We start from the raw sequence: 27,652 nt of genomic DNA on the forward strand, positions 1-27,652 counted from the left end.
GATGTGCACAATGAGTCTATATCTACTTTAGATGGCAAATTGTTATATATTCTTATCTCCTTTACACCTTTAAATATCGTGGTCTAAAATTGGAATAAATGTAGTTAATGATGTACGACATTAATATTTCATCCTACCTTAGACCACAATAAAACACGAGTGAGTTTGACTTCCTTGAGAACCCCCCCCCCCCCCCCGAGAGAACTGTAATCCTTGATGAGACGAATGCCAAATAAAGTTATGAAGGTAATTGGAAATTTTCTGTCTTCTACTCCTGAGCCTCGTAACACGAAGGGTTAATAGCGCGCTAAATGAAACCAAGATCATCGTTGCATGCGCATTTCGCTCAGTCTATGAACCAATCTGAATTGTTCTTTGAAATTAGCGATCAATCGCTAACCTTTGCGTTACGGGGCCCAGGGTTTCGCAATAAATCCCTAAATACTATTGACCAATCATGATCACCGTTGCATGCGCAATCTATTTAAAATACTGACCGGGAGCCAATCAGTGCGGTTCTTTCATATTTGTAGTTCATCGCAAAACTTTGCGTTACGGGGCCCTAGGTCAAACCGTCCAATCGCACATCCGTCTTGGTCAGTCCACTACTATCAGTCACAGTGCAAGTAACAGTGATGGTATCACTAACAGAAAGCGTAAGTGGACGATCCAGACTAGGAATAATAGACAGAATCCCTCCCTGCACCATTGGTAGCAGTTTTACAGTATTTAAAGTCATGCATATTCATTACAAGGTCCTTGGAGGATATTAAGCCATTAATCCTTTGGTTTATAAGGAACATAAATGAACTCTAATCAACCAGGTTAAAATAACCATTACCACTACCATGCTTTTTAATTTCTACGTCAAAGCTCTTTGCGATCCATCGATCGTGATTAACATACCTTCTTGTTGAAGTGAGAGCGTGAAAGAACAGCCTGTATTGGTCAGTCCACTGTTATCAGTCACAGTGTAGGTGATGGTGAAGCTATTACCAACAGAAAGCGTCAGCGGAGGAGCCAGACTAGGAACAATAGATTGAATCCCTGCATCATCGGTAGCAGTTGGAGGATTCCAGGTGAACGATTGCGTAGACGAACTAGTAGCAGCAGTGATTGTCTGATCTGGAGGACAACCGTTAACCACTGGTGGGGTCGTATCAGCTGAACAAACAAACAGCATGAGATTTCTGATTGTTAAACAACATACATTCGAACTCATTGAATTCACCCTGACACAAACTTGGCTTTGGTGAAAGAAGGAGAAATAGAGAAAATCATTGAAGATTTGATAAAAACCTATTTAAAGAAAAGAGTGTTATGAAATTTCAAATTCTTTTATTTGTAACGTCATACGCCAGCAGTTGCTCCTCACATGTCGTATAATGTACATTCATAAATTAAAAATTCCTAATGTTTCATGACAAAGAAAATTCCAATAGAATGGTACATGGAAAAATAGGTGTACGCGTAGATATTTTTTTTCGCCTCTCTTTTGACAATGCATAATGGAATGCATATCACATGATGAATTGTATAGCTGCTTGTTTGCGAAGTCACAAAAATCAAAACTCTTATGGACCCAGGGTGGTGACTTTTTATAGCTTTTGTGAACTGTTCTCCCAGCGAGACATGCATAAAGTAGTATATTATTATGACCATTCTCTAATCTAATATGTCGCTCGCGTGATAAGAAGTCAGGAGGTCCACACGTTTATGAGGCGGGCGCTTTACCAATGAGCCAACTTGCGTGTCTATACTTTGACGGATTTTCGCCAAACCTTCACTGATGAATTTCGATTGCTGTTCTGCTTTTATTAAACAAAAAAACCAACATTTTGCGTGGGGTGAGCTTCCCCTTAAATGCGCAATGGCTCACAGTCCGAGAATCTGGGCCGGTTCTACAGTCTTTAAAGTCATCATTACAAGGTCCTGTGGAGAGGACAGTATGCCATTGATTCTTTGGTTTATTACTAACATTAATGAAATCTTATCAACCATGTTAAAATAACCACTACCAACCATGCTTTTTAATCTCTACGTCAAAGCTCTTTGCGATCCATCGATCATGATTAACATACCTTCTTGTTGAAGAGAGAATGTGAAAGAACAGTCTGTGTTGACCAGTCCACTATTATCAGTCACAGTGTAGGTGACAGTGACGGTATGACCGACAGAAAGAGTCAGCGGACGATTCTTATTGGCAATAATAGATTGAATCCCTGCATCATCAGTAGCAGTTGGTGGTTCCCAGGTGAATGAATGCGTAGGAGGATCACTATCAGCAGTAATCTCCATGACAGGCAAAGTGATTGTTTGATCTTGAGGACATCCTACTACTTCTGGCGGAACAGTATCAGCTGCAAGAGAAACATCAATATATGAATCTTCGAAGAATTGACATTCTGACTCACGTAAATTAAGGCGTAAAAGCTCAAATGTAGAGAGGCTGTCTCACGATCTTTTTTAGTATTTATCCTCCTTATTGTCTGGCTATTAGAACTGTTAAACTTGTGACCGGGACCTGTGGTTGCTTGCAGTCAAACACTAATGCTTTATTAGCACTCAGGTTGGTCCTCTCCTTACTCAAACCGTTTCTAAAGATTAATCCTTTTACATTATGAACCCCTTCCCTCTATGTCTATATATAGGTACGCAAGTGTTTAGAAAAACAATGATTTTACAGTACGGTTAGTCATTAAAGGACAAGTCCACCCCAACAAAAACTTGGTTTGGATAAAAAGAGAAAAATTCAACAAGCATAACACTGAAAAATTCATCAAAATCGGATGTAAAATAATAAAGTTATGACATTTTAAAGTTTCGCTTCCTTTCACAAAACAGTTATATGCACATCTCGGTCAGTATAATAATAATATTTCGCATTTATATAGCGCTTAATACATCGGAACGACGTCTCTAAGCGCTTTACAGACATATTACCCCGGTCATCGGATCCTTGCATGCCTGCATACAATGTATGCACCTTCTCCACTCCCTGGGGAGCATTCCAACAAGAGTTCCAAGACTCAATTGCTAGGCATACTACATTTAGGCTTTCACATCCTACAGGGTACCCATTTAACACCTGGGTGGAGAGTGGCAAAGTGTGGATTAACGCCTTGCCAAAGGACGCTAGGCCATGGTGGGATTCGAACACACGACCCTCTGATTACGAGGCGAGAGTCAGAACCGCTACACCACGACGCTTCCACGTATGCAAATGAGGGAACTGATGACATCACTCACTCACTATTTATTTTGTATTTTATTGTATGAAACATGAAATATTTTGACTTTCTCGTCATTGTCATGTGAAATGAAGTTTCATTCCTCCCTGAACACGTTGAATTCTATTATTTTAACATTTTGTGGTTCAGGCAAGGAGGTCCTAATTGTCAAATTCGTAAAAATTGAAATATTGTGTAATTCAAACAGTATCAAACAAAAGAAATAGTGAGTGACATCATCGACTCTCTCGTTTGGATGTAACTGGCTCGTTCATATTGAAATGTCATAACTTTCTTATTTTACATCCGATTTTGATGAAATTTTCAGCATTTTGCTTGTCTAATTTTTCTCTATTGATTCAAATCAACATTTTTCTGAGGTGGACTTGACTTTTTAGTATCCCTAAATTAGACCCCAAAGTAACCAATCTGGAATAAAATTATTGGAAATGGTTTTTTCAACTGATTTGAGTAGGTATGGGTGTCAACATTTTCCAAAAAAAAATTAGGAGGAATGCGGGCTGGGGAAAGTGCTTTTTATCAGGGTCAAAGGTCAATGACCTTTTCATATGTACTGTATAATGGTATCTCTGAGATGGAAAGGCGCAGGTTGGTGATAATGGTGTCAAAATACACAAATTCTTACCAGAATATCAAATAAAATAAAATTAAGTACCTAGAATGCACATTCACCGATAAAATTCAAGGTCAAAGCCTTTCAAAGGTCAATGACCTTTTTTACATTATATACCATACTGTATAATGGTATCTATGAGATAAGGTACAGGCTGGCAATCATGGTGTCAAAATGTACAGATTCTTACAAGAAGATAAAATAGAATGAATTCAATTACTTAGAATGAACATTCACCGATAAAATTCAAGGTCAACGCTTATAAAAGGTCAATGACCTTTTTACATTATATATACCATATTGTATAATGGTATCTCTGAGATGAAAAGGCGCAGGTTGTTGATAATGGTGTCAAAATGCACTGATTCTTACAAGAAGAAAATAGAATGAATTCAAGTACTTAAAATGGACATTCACCAATAAAATTCAAGGTCAACGCTTATCAAAGTTCAATGACCTTTTTACATTATATATACCATATTGTATAATGGTATCTCTGAGATGGAAAGGCGCAGGTTGGTGATAATGGTGTCAAAATGCACTGATTCTTACCAGAAGATCAAATGAAGAAAAAAATAAGTATCTAGAATGTACATTCACCCATAAAATTTAAGGCCAAAGGTCAATTACCTTTTAAACATATACCATATTATATAATGGTATCTCTGAGATAAAACACCACAGGTTGGTGATCTTGGTGCCAAAATGCAAAGATTAATATTGTACATGTAGATTAAACAACACCAAAATCAGTATAAAGAATAAAGTTTCAACCTTGAATTCCAAGATCAAATGAAATATTATATATATCTGTATGACATAAAAATAACAAACATTTATTCTAATTTATTTGTGATAATGTAAATAAAGATGGCTAATTTGTAATGAAAACATGGAGGTTTCATAAATTCAGTCTGAAGTAATGAAGGTCATGGAGAATGTATTTAGGGGTCAGAGGTCAATGAACTCTTTCCAAAATATCAGTGGAAATTAAGTAAAAAAGTTGATAACCAAATAACGCTTCTTCATATACTGTTACGCATTGCCAAAAACAATGAACAAAAATAAATGAAATCGAGTATATAATTTGAAATGATATTTATCTTAAGTAGCAGCATTTAATGCATCATAATATCTAAATCAAGGTGGTCGTGTCTTTTTCTCTCCAGCGATATTCCACTCACCTCAATGCTATAATAAATACTATAAACTATTAGCTTAATCTTATGAATAGGATAGGTCTAACTCTCATGTTGCAGCTAGCATCATCTGAGAGCATTTCCAATCAGCAGAGGGATGACGATGAAGATGAAATGAAGGCCATACTTAGAACTGCAATTTTTCATAGTAAATAGCACGTATCTCAACTTCAACAAAGATGAATTCCCGTATTATTATTAATTACCTCTCATTGCGAGCTGCCAGAATCTCTTGAGATGCTATAATGCTGCAGGACAAAACTTCATATCTGCTCTCTAGCTGCCGTACGTCACCCACGATGCTATTTCTACTAGGTATCAATTTGTACAAGGATCATGTATTTGGTCCAGAACAACTGATTGTTACCATGCACAAATTAGGCATATAATAATAAAATTCAAAAGGAGATAATAGCTTACAAGTAGACATCCGTCGACCTATAAACAAAACTCCTACAGCACCACTTCCAGTTCTTGAGGATCAAGCTGTGCAACGTATCAGTAATATAGAACCTGGTCTGATATCCCTTGACAGAACATAAGGCTTTCATTGAATGGGCCAGATCAAAGTCCTGAAAATCTCAGAAGGTTTTCAAGAGTTTGATTACTCTTTGCCGAAATTGAGACACTTAACTTCATTTACTATGACCAAAGCTGCAGCTATAATGATTGCCTTATTATAATTCTTCATCATTGTCCCTGGCTATATGAAAATGTTCTTGGATGATGCATGCCATTAGGGTTAGGCCTATCCTTTCCATTTACAGATTAAGTTATAGTTTATAGAATTTATTCTAGCATTTCAAGGTTTAATAGTGACCTATTGCTACAGAGAAATTAGTACCTTGATTTAGATTTATAAAATGCATATCTAAATGCTGCTACTTTAGAAAACTTCACCATTTCAAATTATATCAAACATGATTTTTTTTACACTTTTGGCAATGCATTACTACAAAATATATTAAAAAGTTCTATTTGATCTCAATTTCATCTCGAACTTGTATTTTGACATCATCATTGGTCAAGGAATCAGCTATTAAATTTCTGTTAATTTTCCAAGCAGGTCAGTCTTTTTCCCATCAGAATCACTATATATCTACATGCTACAGTCAAGTTATCGACCTATTTACTTAAATGCCCTGTCATTATTGACAAAGTTGATTGACCTATAACCCCTAAATATATTTTTCATGGCCATTATTTATCCTTATTTCAGAGTAAAATTATTAAACAAGCAAGTTTTCATTACAAATAGCTATCTTTCTTTCTACTATTCACAAATAAAATGTGAATATGATGGATTAATTTCTTGGGGGGGGGGGAATCTTGCATGGATATATGAATATTTATTAACTTTTGACCTTTGACTTTGGATTTTAAAGGCGAAGGATAATTCTTTATCATTATTTTGTGCCTTTTTATCTTCTTGCAAAAATTGCTTTTTGACACCAAAATCACCAACATGCGTTTTATCTCAGAGATACCATTATACGATATATAGCCTATTAAGGTCATTGACCTTTGACCTTCAACTTTATGGATTAATATGCATTCTGTGTACTTAATTTCATTTTTAAAAAATCTTTCTGTAAGAATCTCTGCATTTTGACACCAAGATCACTAACCCGCGCATTTTCATCTCAGAGATATCATTGTACCGTATATGGTATATAATGTAAAAAAGGTAATTGACCTTTGAAACGCTTTGACCTTGAATTGCATTGGTGAATGAACATTAAATGTACTTGATTTTATTTCATTTGATCTTCTTGTAAGAATCTGTCCATTTTGACACCAAGATCACCAACCTGCGCCTTTTCATCTCAGAGATACCATTGTACCGTATATGGTACATAATGTTAAAAAGGTCATTGACCTTTGAAAGGCTTTGACCTTGAAAGTTTTTTTAATGTGCATTCTAGGTACTTAATTTTATTTTATTTGATATTCTGGTAAGAATTTGCGTATTTTGACACCATTATCACCAACCTGCGCCTTTCCATCTCAGAGATACCATTATACAGTATATATGAAAAGGTCATTGACCTTTGACCTTGAAAAAAAACACTTTCCCCAACCCGAATTCCTCCTAACTTTTTTTTGGTAAATGTTGACACCCATACCTACTCAAATCAGTCAAAAAACCATTTCCAATAATTTTATTCCAGATGGTTACTAATTACTGGATACTATTTAAGTTACATTGTAAAATGAAAAGACAACAGAACTGTTTAAGTTATCTTGAATTGTATTGATTGCTGAATAAGTAAATAGAACAAAATGAAAAACGAACTACCGTCATGGAAGGAACCGAATATGCAAACTTTTATTTTGGGATACCATAAGCCACAGTACTAAGAAGCAATCTAAAAAAAATATATCATAGGTAGTCGTTGTAGGAGGGAGTAATTGAGGATAATGAGGATCAATGGGGAAAACGACCGATAATCTGGACCGGTTCTACAGTCTTTAAAGTCATTTACATTCATTACAAGGTCCTTTGGAGAGGACATTAAGCCATTGATCCTTTGGTTTATTACTAATATTAATGAACTCTTATCAACCAGGTTAAAATAACCACTACCAACCATGCTTTTTAATCTCTACGTCAAAGCTCGTTGCGATCAATCGATCATGATTTACATACCTTATTTATATTATTTATATTGTTATTAATTATGTATTGGAAGATGTCTGACATTGTGTTTTATTGTAACATCCATGAAAAAATTATGTTACATTTATGAGTTGTCTAGGTATCTGTAAAGAGATCAAAGTTCTATTTGTTATATATATATTTCATTTTGTATATGAATTGAAGTCGTCAATAAAAAACTACTCAATAAAAAAAATTACTAGCTTTGACTTAAAATTCCAGCGGAAAAAATACCTTCTTGTTGAAGAGAGAATGTGAAAGAACAGTCTGTGTTGACCAGCCCACTGTTATCAGTCACAGTGTAGGTGACAGTGACGGTATCACCGACAGAAAGAGTCAGCGGACGATTCTTATTGGCAATAATAGATTGAATCCCTGCATCATCAGTAGCAGTTGGTGGTTCCCAGGTGAATGAATGCGTAGGAGGATCACTATCAGCAGTAATCTCCGTGACAGGCAAAGTGATTGTTTGATCTTGAGGACATCCTACTACTTCTGGCGGAACAGTATCTTCTGCAAAAAATATAAACAAACAACATTTGAATATGAATCTCTGAAGAATTGACATTCTGTCCATCATCATTATGTGGAGCGTTGTGGCCCAGTCGATTAGTCTTCGGACTTTGAAACAGAGGGTCGTGGGTTCGAATCCCAGCCATGGCCTAATTTCCTTCAGCAAGAAACTGATCCACAGTGTGCTGCACTTAACCCAGGTGAGGTAAATGGGTACCGGTAGGAAGTAATTCCTTAAAAAGCTGTGTGCGCTATGGACGCCTAGCTTAGCCGGGTAATATAGGAGCGCCTTGAGCACCTAACAAGGTGGATATGTGCGCAATATAAATACCCTATATTATTATTATCACTAAATTTAGGCGCCAAAGCTTAAGTAGATCTTAAATTTTGAGCGGCATTCCCTATTGTCTGAGAAGCAATTAAAAAATGATATCATAGGCAGTCGTTGTAGGACGGAGTACTTGAGGATAATGAGAATGATCAATGGGGATAATGCCGGTGGTGATGATAATGATGATGATGCTGATAATGATGATGTGATGATGATGATGATGATGATGATGGAGATGATGGTGATGATGGTGTTGGTGATGATAATGATGGCAGTGGTGGTGATGCTGATAAACTTAATCAGAATAATAACAGAAACATTAAAAGAGTGAAGATAATGGAATATCAATTCATTCAATTTCAAAGTATCTCACTTGGAAGAATTTTCTATAAAACTCAAAGTTAGAACAATGTAAATAACCAAGAATACGATTGAAAAGTGAATATTTGAGGCATTTCACTTATAATCTTAACAACCATTAGGTAGCTAATTAAGTCATGGTGATAGAATTACATGCATTTACGACAGTAAGGGTGAACGAACACTCTGTATTAAGCAATCCATTATTGTCAGTGACAGTAAAGGTAACAGTGATAGGTTGGCCAACAGAGACCACAACGCCAAGTTCATGATCAGAAACGATCGATTCAATCCCAGCATAATCCGTAGCTATTGGCGCTTGCCAGTAAAAGGTATGGGTAAAAGTACCAACGGGGACAGTGAATATAATATTGATGGGGCAGCCAGTAACAACAGATTTGGTGGTATCTTCTGAAAAAGAAACGATTGATGATTTTGATTATGCTTATTTCCGCTGAATAAGATCTTAAATTTGAAATTGAACGATACGATTTAAATATATTTTCCGCTTGAAATAAAAAGTTGGGTGTAATACTCTATTACTATAGCTCTCTTCGCTCTTCTACTATCTTTATCTCCCTTTGCTAGATTCATGTCTCCATTTACTATTGCGTCTTTTTACTCGCCGAGATGCGTAAAGTCGTCTGTGCAGTTAGCTTTTGTTCTACCAGTTTTAACATAGCCTCTTGTCGAGGTCCTGGCGGCTGCTTTCCGAGCGAAGCGAGGGATTTCCCTAATTTGCGAAGCGAATGAGGCCTGGCGCTCTGCTTCGCTATATCCCTTGCTTCACCATGTTCACTCGGAAAGCAGCCGACAGGACCTTGACAAGAGGCTAGTTTTAACCAATCTCTACAAATCTCCGCATATCAGCAAATCTCGCTGTTAATGGGAAGAACATGAACTTGAAAACACGTTAATTCGTCTATCAATCTAATTTAATCCATGAATCTTAAAACGGGATGTAATTTGTAAGTCATACTTTTTTCCATGGTAAATTGCATTTCGATCTTTAAAAAATATATATATAAAGATCTACCACTTTCCGTCACTGTGTAGGTAACGGTCAAATAATTGCCAACAAATATTGAAATTCCAGATTGATAGTCAGAAACGATTGATTCAATTCCTACTGTATCTGTAGCTATCGGCGGTTCCCATGTACAGGTATAAGCAGTAATTCAATGCAATTCAATTAATTCATAATTCATAAAATGCAAAGCATATCATGCGGCACGGTAAATCAAGAAGTTGAAAAGAACAATCAAATCTACAATTATAGGTCAATCACAACCAAATAACCAAATTACAATCGACAAACAGAAACAACAAATATTTATATCTACATGAACTGTCGTTACAAGATCTGCTGGGCACATATGTAGACCTCTGGTTGGACAATTTCCTCTGAAAATGCAAAACATCATTTTTCACTATGAAAATTGATCTTGGGAAAGGAATTTCTTCTTCAAAAAAGAATAGAAAGATGTTTAAGTATAGTTTCTGCAACTGGGTTTGACTGACGAACCACGCAATGGACATTTCTAAATGTGGCTAAAGCCATATGGAGGACGAGATTAACAATACATGCAACTGCTACATCAATAAAATTCTTCTTTACAACCTGGATCTAAGGCCACTCCTCTAGTTTTCATTGTTTACTTGCGAGTTCGTTTTCCCATTTTACCATCCTGCATGACAAAATAAAAATCGTACCTTCTTGTATAACAGTAAGGTTGAAAGAACACTCTGTGTTCGTCAGCCCGTTGTTGTCGGTCACAGTGTATGTTACAGTGACAGGTTCTCCTACAGAAACACTCACTCCGGGATCATTGTCAGCGATGACCGACAGAATCCCAGATTCATCGGTGGCTGATGGCGGTGTCCAGGTAAATGTATGGTTTGTAATCCCAACAGAAACAGTGACTGTCTGATTCGTTGGGCAATCTGTGACTTCCGGTGGAGTTGTATCCACTAGTTAACAAATGATAACTTGTTTTTCTTAGTATTAGTTTTTTTTTAAATAGTAATAGCAATCCGTCAGGGCTTTTTTCAGTCAAATATTGGGACTCCTTTATACGGATTGCCAGATGTCCCCTAAGATGACGGCTCTTTCAAATGCAATTAGATGTTTTTATGATTATTTTCGAATGTAATAGAATGCAATAGATGCAAAATGTAATCAGAATGTATTCGGGGTACATTGAGGTGTTCTTCGAAGGCATTAGGATACAAGTCCTTGAACCCTTCGAGCAGGAGCCAAATTGAATTGGAATGATCTTATGCTGTGCATTCATATTTTTCATAAATAACTTTGAATATAGAGGAATATCCAAAGATTCGAATTCAAATGGCATTCTTATTCATTCCGTCTCTGGCAAGACCAACTGACCTTCAAGTATCATGAATTTTCCTTAATTTTTAATTGTTTGCGGTTTCTGCCTTTTCATTTTAATTGCTTTTTCAATCACTTGTTGAATGATAACCTCTTCGTCAACTTCATTACAAGGTCTCTCTCTTAGGTTTTGGTAAATTTTCAGTACATACCTGCATCACTATGCTAGTTCTCTACTACCATGGCTACAGAATCGGAACTTTTGTGTCAACAACATTTTCGTCCGACAAGTTATCAGATCTGACAACTTTCCTTTGATAGGCTGAAAAGATCTGTTACTAGGGCAACTGTCGAATAAATTAGGACATGTCGGATAAAACGTCCGACAATTTCTTTCAGTTACTGGTCTGACGTTGTGAGATGTAAACTTTACGTGACTTTCATCGGCTGAGAAGCACTGTCTGGTACTACTTGAAAAAAGGGACTAGCCGGATAAAAAGTCCTTTCATGAAACGCTCCAGATGCTCTTATGTGTGGGTGATATTAAACAATAAACATTGGATTCGGCTTTTTTTGCGATAATGAATGAACACTTATTTCGGTTGGGATCCTAACTAATGTAAAATATATATAAAATACTTTCTTGTCTCTGGCCATTTCTCAACCTGATATTTTCCGGTCGATATTTTTATTTTAACTTTCTGATACGCAGTTACTAGGATTTGAAAGATAGGTGAGCAAAGGGTTCTTAATCAGAAGTGTCGAATCATTACGGATGGGAGGTGGTATGTATCCTCTACAAAGAAGAAACGACTGAGAGAAAAAAATCACTAGCGAATAATCTTCGGCGCTATTAAGATTGGAATATGAAATCATATTTAATCATTAACTAATAAAACTGGATGTTTATACTATTAAAGCTTAAGGAGGTTATATAAAACTTCATGAGAATTATTAGACTATTTTCATGACTTATAGGCTTACCTGGTGAGGGCGTTGAATGGTCTGGATTATAATCATTCAGACCTAATGATAAATAAAAGACACAATAAACCGATTAACAAACTTTACCAACGCATACACTTGATATCAACATTCAATAGGCCTAATAATACAATTTATGGTAAAACAGTATTTTTGTGAGTCGTACGTTACTCTCTTTTAAATGTGACGGCATCACGCATTAATAAATTGCGCAGTTGATCGAATTTGCGACATAAATTAATACAAATTAATATTGGTCGAGGTTTTGCTAACAAGAAAAAACGATGATTGAACGACTGGTTGCCGTATTTCCTTTTTTTTTAAAATCTATTTATTGATAAATGGATTGCCGAGTGTGTGAATGCATGCATGAATGGGTGACTGGTCAGCAATTCGTGTGATTACTTTAATCCATTTAGTATTTTTAAGGCTTCACTGAAGTTTAACTTTTAATGGACAAAATTACAAAAAGGTCCAAAGGCAAAGACCAAAACCTTTTTCGATAATTACATTGTATAATACATGTAAAGATGTGTACGCACACTGCGTTTAATTAACGATTTGATAGAGCACAAGCGAATATTGATGGGGTCAAAGTTGCTCAGCAATCATGCAACCTAGACACAATCGCACATAACTTTTCTTCTTTTTTCTCAGTAATCTTTATTAATCATTCGCTTTAAATGACATTCATACGTATATAATATACAAAAAATCATACAAAACAATGTAACATATTAATTGCAGCTGTGAATACACAAATCAAATGACATTATTGACAATTGGAAAACAAACACAGCAGATAAATTGTTTCAGGACAGAGACATAATCCAAGATCATAAAAAACATCATTTGGAGCGACTCTTGCATGAATCTAAAGGAAATGTAACAGAAGCAAACTGAATGAAAGAATGTATTAATATGCATTCCACCGCCCCATGCCACCCCCCATCCCTACATAATCAGACACCGAAGCATGATCAAACAAACACACTAACAAAAACAAACAGGAGAAATAGACAAAAAGAGGGAGGGAAACAACATACACATAAAGGAGAGAGAGGGAGAGAGCGAGACAGAAAACAGACAAATAAAAGACAAACAAAAGACAGAAACAAGGAAAATATAAAAACAACAAGAATAACGAAACAGGAGATACCGGTATGATAAAAAATGATATAAAATGATAATTGCAGCTGTAAACAATTCAAATTAAACTTTAATAAACATAGCAGACAAATGGTATCAGAACAGAGACATAATCGGAAATCATGCAAAAATAACATTTCAACAAGGAATAAATGCAGTTTACAGTAAAAAAAAAAAAAGAAAAAAAGAAGCATGATATCGGTCTGGAATTGGTATTGCCGGTGGGACTCCTCCGTCACTTACGTGTTGCGCATTTCGGCCCCGTGAATTCAGCAGGACAGCGGCAGACATAGCCCGTTATGGTATCTTCACACTGGCCGTTCTCACACGGATCGTTTAGGCAATCTACGGTAGACGAGAAAGGAGAGTGTATAATATGATTATGAAATCAGTTTATACGTCAATGATAATGAATTGATTGTAATCATGTCTTTACTTCTAAGAAAAGCAGTATACGAATGAAAAACAAAGTGAAACAATGAAAAAGTATCGAGCAAAGTCAGGTCCATGAACCTCTACTTGTTCAAAGCAGGTTGAAATGTACATAAAATGTATAAACTACGGTACAGAAAGAATTGGGGGAAATAAACTCACCACAAATATTGTCGACGGCCAACAACATTTGAAATAATAAAGATCTGCAGATTAACTACCGTGTCTCCCCCCCCCCCCATCCCTCTCCCTCTCTTTCTCTCCCCTCCCTCCATTCTGTATGTCCTCTTCCATTCCCGGCTTCCACTATCTTACTTATGCTCCATTTCTCATCCCCTTTGTCATATATTCACAGCCTCTATCCCTTTCAATCATCTGCCAATGTACTATATAATTAATTACTCTCAACCAGGGGCCCGTAACACAAAACTTAACAATGATCCTAGAACATTTTTCTACGATTGATTGCATTGCCTACAATGTATAATCAATCGTAAAAATCAAGCGTATGATTAATCGCTAACATTTGTGTTACGGGACCCAGGTCCATACATCCAGTTTAATGAGGGATCAACGGAGGTTTCAAGAACAAAGTAGCTGCATTGGAAAAGCCCGTCATATTACAAAGTACAGCTGGAAGGTCTTTGTCAAAATTGGGTGATCCGGGACAGCAGTGTGCATCCTTAGCTTCGGAGCTGACGAAAAATTGCTTAAGGCATGGTCACACCGCCCGAGCGTTGTTGGAGCGGTCGTGGAGCGGAGAGAAAACAAATCGTCACCGCTCGCTACCGTTCACCATTTTCGATTTCGATTGTTTGTTTTTTGTTTTCGATTTATGTTTTCGACTTTTTCCCAAATTTGTGAGCGAAATTCGACCCTCTCTCCTTACCGTTCCACGACCGCTCCAACAACGCTCGGGCGGTGTGACCAGGCTTTAATAAAAGCCTTAAGGCATGGTCACACCGCCGATTCACCAACTTTCGGTATTAGAGGTTTCTTGGTTGCTCATTGTCATGACAAGTATTGGACAATACATTTTCCCTGTTCTTGAATCGTCCGTACGTCGCTGTGTAAAAAAATCCGTTTTAACAAACTAGGGACCTTACTCGAAAACCAATGCTATTAACTGCATGAGCCATGAACGGTTTCTCCAGTTGCTTTATATTCATAGTCTTTTAGTTGTCAAAGTAACCGGGGTAATCTGAATGAATGCATAATGCAATGTAAAGGAATGCAATTACTAATGGAATGAATGGGAAATTGGAGCAACTCAAACAAAATCGGGTTAGAGTGAATGAAGACAATATGGGTTACGGCATAATGATTTGCGGATCCAGTGGGAGGAAGGGTCCACCTGTAGAGGAAAAAATATATATTTTTTTTTTAAAAAGATACATGTTTTAAAAGAAATATGTAAATTATATTTCGTCATTCTTTATTTTTACTTGTTCCGAAAATCAAAGAAAAGTCTGAAATGTGTATATATTTTTTATTTATATTTAGAGGGCTTGTCAGACATTGTTAGAAGAAAAGGTGGGCCACTCTTTGGATCCCCATATTCTGAACAATACTAGATCCGCCGCTTTGCATGCCTGTGCTATCAGCGCGAGGCCACTATTGTGTGTGTTTGTAGGGGGAAAGGGTGTTTGTTTGAAGATAGAACCAATATCCGCATACACATCGATCCTCACACACACCTTCACTTACCCCCGCACCACATGAATACGCACACTCTCACTCACCCCACTCCACATAAATACACACACTCTCACTCACCCCGCACAGCATAAATACACACACTCTCACTCACCCCGCACCACATAGATACACACACACCCACTCACCCCGCACCACATAGATACACACACACCCACTCACCCCGCACCACATAGATACGCACACACCGACTCACCCCGCACCACATAGATACACACACACCCACTCACCCCGCACCACATAGATACGCACACACCGACTCACCCCGCACCACATAGATACACACACACCCACTCACCCCGCACCACATAGATACGCACACACCCACTCTTTTTTTTTGTTTTGAATAATGTTTTTATTCTGATTTCATGAACATAACATTTCAATTTAACATTTCAAATCATATATAATACTTTACACTTCATATTTTCACTTTTTTCCACTAACTTAACAAAATCATGAGTCATATATATCTTTAAAAAAAATCAACAATGAAATCAGTTATTATAAAAATGCTTAAAGACCAAACTTCCCCCCCACCACAAACACACCCAAACACACACACACACACACACACACACACCCAACACACCACTGCCCAGAAGATCTGCTCACACTCATTATAAATAAATCATGTTTAAAAGTACAAAACAATTCGATGAAAAATTTTGAATATAACAAGCTCACGGGAGAAGCATTACATATATTAAAAGTAAATAAAGACTTACAACTTAACCTTGTCACAATTTTACTGTTTCCCATTTTTGCAAGTGCCGCCCTAATTTCCCCATTTTAATAGCTATTTTCTTTTCTTGATCCTTATATTCTAAAATAAGTTTATGTATATCGTCAATGGTTGGTAAAACCCCCTCCTTTCTAAATATAAATAATATATATTTTACCATAAAGATAATAGTATTACAACTTTTTATTCTATTTGTATTGCCTGACAAACCAACAAATATATCCCGCCAATTCAAGTCCTTTATTTCATCTAATTCAAATCGCTGTATCAAAGTTTCCCATATCAGTTTGACCTTTAAGCAAGACAAAAATATATGTGAATATGTTTCCGTTTCCAGTTTACAGTACGAACAGAGATTATCTTCAACAAATCCAAATCTAAACAAATTAACTTTAGTGTAAATTGCCCCATGCAGAAGCTTAAATTGAAATTCCCTCTGTCTTCCAATTAATAATGTTATTCTTGGTCTAAAAAAACATTCACTAATTTCTTTCTCTGTATAATTATAATTATTTTGTCCATCTCTTATCTGTAAATCATATGACTTTTGCAATTCTTTAATAAAATATTCATATATTTTTCTTGATAATACCTCCTTAAAGCTAATTTCCCTCCCCAACAGAAGCAAGTTTATATTATAATTAATTAAGTCTATCTCACAAAATTGTATCGAACCTAAATCATTTCTCCAATCACTTGGAATTGCATGATATATTTCACCTATTATAAACAAAAGATCACTACCCATACCAAGGTTCAAAAAATATGCGACTGGTTTAACATGTCCATTGTCAATGATATGTTCAACCTTAATTAACCCTCGTTCTAATAAATCTTTATCAAATATCATTTTATTTTTTATACAAATATTCTTATTATTGAAAATGATTGGATTTTTAGAACCATTGAAATGTCTTAAATTATCAATCTTTTGCCAAGCATCTAGCATTTCCAAATAATAAGATGGAATATTCAACTTACTTTTTATCTTTTTCATTTCATAATCACATAGAAAAATTAACCTTCCTCCAACTGAACTTAGGGAATAATCAAAAAATAACTTCCACCCCAGATTTCTTTCTCCATACAAAAGTCTTTTTACCCACATTATACGCTGCGTTCTAACAAATATTTCAAAATTTATCATTTTAACCCCACCACAATTATAATTCTGATACATAATTTTTCTTTTAATACGATCTTTCCCTCCCCATATAAAATCAAATGATAATTTCTCGATTTCTATATACACCCATGAGGGGACAACAAGGATGGATGAAACATAATTTAACTTTGTCAATGCATATGTTTTCAATAAATGTATTTTTCCCATAATAGTCAAGTCTCGTTGTTTCCACCAACCTAAAAGCTTTTTTATTTTACTTAATATTTCTTTATAGTTCAGATCATCTTTTAATCTAAAGTCAACTGAAAATATTACTCCTAAAATTTTAACTTCCCTAACATATTTGCCAAATACATATACAGGGTCATTTGTTTTTCCATTTTCCTTACCCATGTACATAAAATGTGTCTTGTCCATATTTACCTTTAAGCCACTGACTTTTTCAAATTCTTCAAAAATATAATGCAACCTTTTTATTGAATCCATGTCTTTCAAAAAATCCATGAATCATTGAATCCATGTCTTTCACTCACCCCGCACCACATAGATACACACACACACCCACTCACCCCGCACCACATAAATACGCAAACTCTCACTCACCCCTCACCACATAAATACATACACTCTCACTTACCCCGCACCACATAAATACATACACTCTCACTCACCCCGCACCACATAAATACACACACTCTCACTTATTCCCGCACCACATAAATACACACACTCTCACTAACCCCACACCACATAGATACACACACTCTCACTCACCCCGCACCACATAAATACACACACTCTCACTCACCCCGCACCACATAAATACACACACTCCCACTCACCCCGCACCACATAAATACACACACTCTCACTCACCCCCGCACCACATAAATACACACACTCTCACTCACCCCGCACAACATAAATACACACACTCTCACTCACCCCGCACAACATAAATACACACACTCTCACTCACCCCGCACCACATAAATACATACACTCTCACTCACCCCGCACCACATAAATACACTCTCACTCACCCCCGCACCACATAAATACACACACTCCCACTCACCCCGCACCACATAAATACACACACTCACACTCATCCCCGCACCTCATAAACACACACACTCTCACTCACCCCGCACAACATAAATACACACACTCTCACTCACCCGCACCACATAAACACACATTCCCACACACTCCCCTCTGCATTTCTCTCATACACTCTCTTCATCTTCCTATATTACTGGGCATCTTTTCCTAATATTTCATATTGTCTGAATCATTACCCCGGCATCAACTAATGTCCCATTCAAAGGCCAATCCTTTTCTCATCATCATTCATAATTCAGACACCAATAATATGGTCCGACAAAGAATACCAGTACGGTAATGCTATACATACCGGAAAATCTACAGATTCGCTTGCCGTGTGGAATGGCACTGCTGCCTTCACTCTGGCACTTCTTCTGGGAGGCAGATGGAATCAGTTTTGGTATGGTAGGAAGTAATCCCATCACTGGATGCTCTCTAACACCACATACCTCAAACATTGGTAGGATATAAGGGAGGTTGTAGCCATCCTCACAGGTGCTTGGACTAGCCATAGTACCAGCTACCGCAATATCAGCTGGAAAAGAAATTAAAAAGTACAATCAGCGTATACTTAATAATGAAAGGGATAAAGATTCTTTCTTTTTTTCGACCATATCTATTACATGCTCATGCCATTTTTATAGCCATACAGAATCTTCGTAGAGTTTGTAAATACTGCCACAATTACTGACAATTTGACCTACACTCTAGTTTTGCAAAATAAGGAGAGGCACGACGAGGTAAAGAATATAAGGTAGGGTGAATTTTCAAAGTTGAAGTTAAATAATTAAAGCCATATTGTAGTTGGCAAATTATGGAGTGGGCCTATTAAAGTGGAAAAAACTATAGGCTTTAGTACAGTCGGTAAAATTGTGTACAATTAGTGCCCAGTTGGCAAAATTCAGATCTGAAAAGAACAGAACACAACTTAGACTGGTAACTCATGTTCAGCCATCTGCAGTTGGCAAATTTACGATGCCAAGCTAACAAGTTTGCAGTTGGCAAAAAAAACCACCACATAAATATTCTAAGTTGGTATCTCTACATATATATTGTATATATTACATAAGATTTCACCCCACAATTTTATGAAACATGTTTTGAATAGGTAGCCTGGTGATTACGAGTCAAGACGAGAAAGTTCTCAGGAAGGCCCCATTTTATGATTCAATTTGCGAATTGAAACTCTAAAGAGCAAGCGAGATACTCTGATACGATGAAGGTAAAGGGATTAGATCACCTTTTTTTGCTCAAAATTAGTCTGAATAAATGTCCCATCACTGAAGTTGTCTTGTCTGCAGTATATTAAAGAATATTTAGTCATTGACTAATTGACTATGTCCTGATGGAGTTATTCCCCCGCTCACTTTGAAATCATTTTCATATGGAACTTTGCATGCATGGTTGACTATAGGAGACAATCTTCAGTAGGTCGTTAAACCGCAGTTGCACCAAGTCACTGGGTGAAGAACGAAACAAACGGAGTGAAAGAAACATAACTTGTGCTCATGCAGAAAAAAAACGTTACCATCATTCCACACACAGACACACCCACACACGTGCACCACACTTACCCTTACACACCCACCCACACATAAAAACAACACACCACCTCTCCCACGCACACACACCACCCACACATATCTACACATTTGTGATGTCTGCAACAGAAGTAACTGCTTCCAGATCAGGCAAGCAATTTTTAAGTTAAGAAATGGGACAGTTGGCCATTGTTGATGAACGACATATTGCCAAATAACACTGCTTTATAAGTTTATGAAGTTTTTAACGAAGCGTGGATGTGGGTATTTGGGTGGACGGAGTGTGAAAGGTGATGTGTAATTCATGGGTGCGGAGTTGTGATTGACTGTGTGTGTGGGGGGGGGGGTGGAATGATGTAAGCACATGATGACTTTTTCACTCTTTAATTTGCTTGATTCTTCACCCATCAGCAACTTGGAGCAACTGCGTTTTTACGACCTTCTGGAGATCGCCTTGTAGTCAGACATGCAGGCAAAGTTCCGTATGAAAATGATGCCAAAATGAACGGGGGAATAACTTTATAAGTAAATCAATAAATATGTGATTTAATGTTCATACTTTAGACAAGACAACTTCATACTATAATGGGGCATTTTTTTATGACTCATTCTGTATGGTAGCGAGAGTAAGAGAAAGAGAGAGAGAGAAGGAGCAGGGTACTCTGATAGGGTTCAGGGAATGCAGATAATTGAAAAAGAGCTAGGGAAAGGGGTTAACGTTGATTGCCTTTTAGTACTATGGTAACCAAAATAACAATTCGTTTTTAATTAATTAGAGGGGAAAATTCACACTGGTGTAACGCTAGTTTTTATGAAAACAGGAAAAAACACACCCCAACCATGTTTTTGAAGTTTTGGCGAAATCCATGAAAAAATAATAAATAACAGAGTTTGGATTTTGGTTATGGTTGTGTGAAATTGTGACGTAACATGTGAACAACATCCCCACTGGTAATGAGCCAAAATTCCACAAAATCACATTTCCTCAGAATACTGAGAAAGATTTATGCATTTAGTATATCATCGGACAAATCATTCCACATGGCTTCTCTAATCATTTTTCCAGTAATTATGAATATCATATAATATATTGATATAAATCGGGCGACTACTGCTCGTATATAACATTACAAATTAAAAATATATGTATTTCTAAACACTTTTATGTTTTAGTGCTGGATTTTTGTCAGACCTTTGCCGATTTTCCCCTTATTTTATTGAAAAAAATCGTTTATCATGGTGAACTTAAAAGTGAGAGCGCTCTTTCTGAACTTCATCAAGTGAGAGAGAGAAAGAGGGGGAATGAAAGCAGAGAGAGGGTAGAGAGAAAGGGGAGAGAGAGACCTAGTTATGATATCGCGCAAATAGTTTATTTTGGTTTATTTTTAAAATTAACAGCCGATTTGTTGCAATAAAACCATGCACTTATTAATCTTACCTAGTTCAATCTGTAATAAGCATGCAATTATAGGAACAATGGCAGACAATCATTGAAGGAAAAAAAAGAAGAAAGCCAATGACGTAGATCTAATATACAGTCGTACCAATGAAATTGACTCAAAACGATTAATTGCCAATTCGTCTACTACCATATCGTCCAATCACCACATTGTCTATTTTCATTTAGTCAAATGCCATTCCGTCCATCAACATTCCGTCTAATCACCATTTATGACGAACGATTTCGTCTCATCCAGTTGATCTATAATACCCATTTTCTTTTCATTCATTTCGCCCAATTAACACAGTCCATTAGACCAAACGTTATATGGACTAAATGGCTATTAGACCAACCGGTTATTAGACGAAATGGTGAGTGGATGAATTGGCAATTAGACCATAAGGATAGTGGACGAACTGATGGTAGACCAAATGATAGTAGACGAGTTGGCAATTGGACAGATTGGCATTAGACGACTTGGAAATAAACTACTCAAAACAAATCGAATGTCTTGGCCCAGGGGCGGATCCAAGATTTTCCAAGGGGGGGGGGGCAAATTTTTCGAAGGAAAATTTTGGCAAATCCCCCCCCCCAAAAAAAAGGTTTTCAACCACAAATAAAGGATATTTTTAAACCCGAAAAAGTTAAAATTTGATAAGCAAAAAAAAGCAGTTTTCAACCACAAATAAAGGATATTATGTGCCCGAAAAATGTAACATGCCCAAAAAGGGTCTTTAAATGGCATTTTTACATTACAAATGTTAATTTTGCTTCTTAAAAGGGGGAGGGGGCACGTGCGCCCTGTGCCCCCCGGATATGTTGTAGATCTTGATCCCATTTCATGACAACTTGTAACAAAACAAATTTTACTATCAGCCAATTAGATTCAAGGATTTCAGTAGCTTTAAAAGAGAGTTCACCCTGACAAAAATTTATTGTAAAAATAGCAAAAAAATTATTAAAATTATTGGTGAAGGTTTGAGAAAAATCCATCAAAGATTTAAAAAGTTATTAGAATTTTAATCTTTTTATTTGTGATGTCACATGCAAGCAGCTTCATGTATCATGAATAAAAAATCAATAAAATATAATTTTCTAATAAAATTGAAAATGGATTTTAGAGTTTTCTGTTTGTGGTAACTCCCGCAGAAACTCGGCAGGACAGCATTTTGCGGGTAAATGCCAAGCTGGTATATAACCAATTACCTAGGAAACATTTTACGTCTAGGTTAATCAGTCATAGTGGCTGACGTTCTTGACAACAGATACAAGTACGTTTAGTATATCAACCGACAAATTCTTTCACACACGCTCCTAACAGAATAAAATTTTTAGTCATCATGAACCATTCAAAAAATTGAAATTTATGCATTTTATATTACATAACACATGGGGGCAGCTGCTCGTTCATGACGCCACAAACCCCCAAAATTAAACTTCTATTATAACGTCCTTAATCTTTAATGGATTTCCGTCAAACCTTCAACAATATTTTTTAAATTATTTTTTATGCATTTACAACGAACTTTTCTTCAGGGTGAACCTCCCCTTTAAAAAGAAGAATGGACGTTTTTGACGAACATGAATACTGAAAAAGGAATGCATTTACAAGGACACCGTTTGCTCTCATGCCAATTAATGGATCTATTCTAATCATGTGTATTTCGACCGTATTGATTGAGTGAGCCAACCAAGGTCACTTCGATGGAGAAATTCTCTTTGTAATCCACATAATACATTCACATGGATGATTAATGGCATGGTTTAATACATTATCTTTCCTCTATTATTCAGCAAAATTAATTGTAAAGCCATGCATTAATATCTTGGAATATGATGTAACTCATTTTCAGGACATTCGCTGGTACCGCATACATTCGTAGTTCGTCTTAATTAGAGTAGGTCAGTAATGTGGTTTATACTGGAGTATCAGTATAACATTCCTATATTACAATCGTGTAGTGGTTATTGGATGCCTTTTAGGAGTAAGAATTCAAATTTGGCATATTCAGTCCTTAGAATTTGAATTTAGCGTTTCGGTAATTTTCTAAATTTATATTTAAAAACCCCAGCTTTTTTATTACTTACTTTACTAACTTGATAATTTGAAATTAGAAACCTACCTACAAGTATCATATCCTGAGATTTTCTGCTCATTTCATTACATTATCTAATATTAATCATTATAAGTTGATAATATGAAAGACTCTTTGTTTTTCAATGACAATGTAATCATTATTCATACCTTACATTTAATTATAATGATAACTAAGTTTTTCTTACATTTGTATATTCTTGTCAAGATTTTTCTTTCATAAGTATTTCGGATATAATAATGATGGAGGGACTACCTCAAGGGTATTGATATACAAGAATGTGTACCTTACATGTATTTACATGCATGCCCTTTATAATCTGCATCATTTTGCAGCTTTGTCTAAGATGTTTAATTTGTACGCCTAATTGACGAAAAATTATCGGTAGTTGATAATTCGAGAAGAGGGTGGTAGTCTGATAATTATTTAAAAATACAGTGGACCCATTGACAGTGCCCCAATTATCAGTTAATGATTTGTGGCCTTCTTTAGAATAGATTAATCTGCTTATTAATGAGATCTTGGGCCCGTAACACAAAGCTTAGCAATGATCGTAGAACATTTTTTCTATATACGACTGATTCCATTGAATGCAATGTACAATCAATCGTGAAAAATCAAGCGTACGATCAATCGCTAACCTTTGTGTTAGGGGACCCTGGAACCCTTTACACAATAATAGAAAACTTAACAAGTTTTTGGTTCATCATCATCACATGAAGGATGTTTATCAGAGTCTGAATATTTTATTTTGAACTAATAACTTTTCTTGACGGCGATTTGTTAGGAAATGAAATTTTCTCATCTGTGATCTAAAGTAGATATGAACCAACTGTGCATGAGCAGTTTGGACTTGGCGAAGTAGGCTACGTTTATAACCGAATGTTCTATATATTTTGGACAACTCCAACCAACAAACAGGTGAAAAATGAATTAATGAATAAATGAATAATTGCATAAATACACAAATAAAATGAATACATAAATGAGTGAATGAATATAAGATAAATAAATGAAAACGAACAGATAAATGGAAGAATAAACAAAGAAAATAATTAATTAAATAAATGAATGAGTAAATAGTTATATGAATAAATTGATAAATGAATTACAGTCTAATCGGAAATTAATAAAAATAAAACAACTTGAAATCAAAGTAATAAAAAGTTAAACATCATTCCTTTTAATATGATGGCCAAAAGGCCTTTAAATATACGATTTTTTTTTGTAACAGATATTTTTTTACCAACGCAGCTGGACAATGGATGAATGGTGTCAGTGCACAGCAAAAACTGTGGTGTTAACCGGTGTACATAGAGGACCACATTAGTTATTTTACACCGGTGTTAAATTGGTGGTGTTAGTTTTACACCTATAGGTGTTACTACAACAACTTTTGTTGTTACATTTACACTCTTTGGTGTTATGTTTAATCTCCAGGGAGTAATTTTTACACCTCAGGGTGTTGTCCTCTATTAACACCAATTGATGTCAGTTTTAATACCGCAGTTTTTACAGTGTGGATAATCACTGGGCACTATTGTTACATGCACCACAATTCCTAGCGGTGGATGGAATTAATAAGTAACCTAACCTTTACTTAATACAAAGTAGTTTCATACAATGTAGTGGGGCCTGGTATTTAGTAGTGTGCATTAATGTTTTGCCTAGGAAATATAGAATCAAACAAGAAAATTCATGAATGAAAAAGAAAATAGAGAAAGAAAAGAGCGACAAATAAATATATATACTGAAGTAAAACAAAGGATTCGTTCGCTCTAACGGCTTGAGAAATTAGGACTACCGCAAAGTATTGTTAATACGAATTGAAAGAGAAAAATCAAATAAAAATAATAATAAAAAAATCATCAGTCAGTCAGATCATTTTTTAAAAATCTTTTTCCGAGGCGCATTGTTATTATTATTATTACCCCGGCTTTAGCTCGAGCTGCCTTCAGCGCTCGTGTATTCAATGAATTAATCCTACCGGGTACCCATTCATCTCATCTGGGTCGAGTGCAGCACAGTGTAGATAAATTTGTTGCTGAATAGACCACTTCGTAGTTACTTCATGGGCAATTTTGGTCAAATGACCTTTCATTTATTTCATCATGATAGGCAGATTTCAAAGCAAGATATTACGTAAGCTTGCCTTACATAGCAGGATGAACAAATTGAATAGACCAGGTGACTAGAATAGCACACCAATGAACGCTTAATGAAGGTATTTGTTGCATTCCTACTTTGAATGCATATCTTAGCATGTTGCACAATGTACTTGACAAGCTGTGAAATACCAGTCGTTCGTGGAAGAATTTTTGTTTTTTTGTGGATGTAAATGAAAACGACAATTCAAAAGAATTTATGAATAATCAAGACATCAAAGTTGGTGCTTATCTCATTAGATTTTAAAGCACCATGTCACTTTAGTACAAATGACCTTCTTCTGATCATGCGTAGAATCTTTTGATCATGCGCAGAAAGGAACTACGAACTGGCTTATTAGGAAAACACGCCATGGCTATAGGATTCGAACCGACGACTCTCTGTTTGAAAGACGAGAGTCAGAACCACCAGACCAAGACGCGCCTATCAATATTCTGTATATTTCCAACTTATCATTTGATGACAATTTGTTATCATTTGTTTAAACTTAACTTTTTGTATTATCACCTGCTAAAAATTACGATTATCATGTTTTATGTATTATTCATGTATACTAAGATTAGGTGCCTTTTGCTTTGTACATTTTATTCATGGCACGGCCCCAATGCAAATCAGACTATGTATCTGTTTGGGTTTTTTGGCCGTGTGAAAATAAAATTTATCTATCTATCTAATGAGATAACAGAGAAACAAAGTCGCAATTTAAATTAGACTTAATTAAAACTTGGAGAAGCATGCTCATGCCTTACCTGTTATACACGCAAGAAGGTAAAGAAAAATCCGGATGTTATCCATATTGACTGTGGAAAGAATTGAAATTGATCTTTCGCAAATAAAAAACAATAATTAGAACGGGATATGAGGGGGTTGTTTAATGTGAAAATGTATCTAATGCACATTTAGTTCTAGGTGCTAAGAAAGCGAAGACTGGTAGAAGCCAATTTTATACCTTATAATGGATACATATTCTACGAATATCTAGAAATTAAACAATACAAATGTAGATACAGTCACATGATATAAATACATACGTACACACGTAAATACGTTATAGTCCTACCATCATAAAGTTTAGTCAAATTTGAAGATTATTATCATAAAGCTACCAAAATGACCAATGCGGCAAATATTCAACAACTTGAATATTATATCCCGTGGTTACATAGAGCTACTCAAAGATCACTCTGAACGTAATCATATACATGTGAAATTATAGTGCCTATAATATTTGGTTAAAAAAGGGGGATGTGAATAATGAAAGATACAAACCTCTGCCAAAAAGGGTAGTATAATGTCAACTCGAATGGGAATCTGTCCAAAGCCAATGATGAGTTTTTTAGCTCTCCAGATTTAAGAGAATAGATGATGAGGCATTTATGCTCGAAAAATATACCGTCTATGATAAGTTACTCAGACTAGGACGCAATGGCATTAATCGATCGAGCTTTATTTTAATTGAAAGTCAAACACCAGCCATGCGATTCCATGCATGAACATGCATTACCCTGTGTCAGAAAACCCATCATTGTGATATAGGCACTTGCACGAAACTCCTCCCTATTCCTTCCAATCGGTAAATGAGTCGTTGCTCAGATAACAGAGTAGTAACGATATAAAAAGGATATATCACGGGCAGGATGCATGGACTCTGTACATCCACGTTTTGGATTGAGCAAAAAGACAGGGAACTTTTACTGAGTAAATCCATGCACCACCGGGGAGAGTTTCATGAATGGACTTTTCCGACAAGCCCTGTTCTATCTGACGTAGCAACAATGCTTCTCAGCATATTAGAATCAATAAAAGATGTCAGATCCGACAACTTGTAAGACAAAAAAACCCAAGATGTTGATGAAACGCTCCGCCGGTCACAAGCCAAAATACACACCTG

General features: G+C 36.0%; 2 protein-coding genes across 2 annotated transcripts; both read right to left on the minus strand.

Moving 5' to 3' along the window:
* Window positions 1-69: 69 nt before the first annotated feature.
* Window positions 70-8,312, minus strand: LOC121422560 (hyalin-like). Its single transcript, XM_041617705.1, has 4 exons — window positions 7,957-8,312; window positions 2,082-2,360; window positions 907-1,164; window positions 70-83 (listed from the first exon to the last, which is right to left on the minus strand). Exons 1-4 carry the CDS (start codon window positions 8,303-8,305, stop codon window positions 70-72), a joined length of 900 nt encoding a protein of 299 aa, XP_041473639.1. The 5' UTR covers window positions 8,306-8,312.
* A 1,452-nt stretch (window positions 8,313-9,764) lies between these two features.
* Window positions 9,765-27,618, minus strand: LOC121422561 (neurogenic locus notch homolog protein 1-like). Its single transcript, XM_041617706.1, has 7 exons — window positions 27,031-27,618; window positions 26,511-26,561; window positions 18,828-19,052; window positions 13,635-13,736; window positions 12,243-12,284; window positions 10,640-10,897; window positions 9,765-9,805 (listed from the first exon to the last, which is right to left on the minus strand). Exons 2-7 carry the CDS (start codon window positions 26,554-26,556, stop codon window positions 9,765-9,767), a joined length of 714 nt encoding a protein of 237 aa, XP_041473640.1. The 5' UTR covers window positions 26,557-26,561; window positions 27,031-27,618.
* Window positions 27,619-27,652: the final 34 nt, after the last annotated feature.

Source organism: Lytechinus variegatus, chromosome 10, assembly GCF_018143015.1.
Source record: "Lytechinus variegatus isolate NC3 chromosome 10, Lvar_3.0, whole genome shotgun sequence".
Taxonomy (NCBI): Eukaryota; Metazoa; Echinodermata; class Echinoidea; order Temnopleuroida; family Toxopneustidae; genus Lytechinus; species Lytechinus variegatus.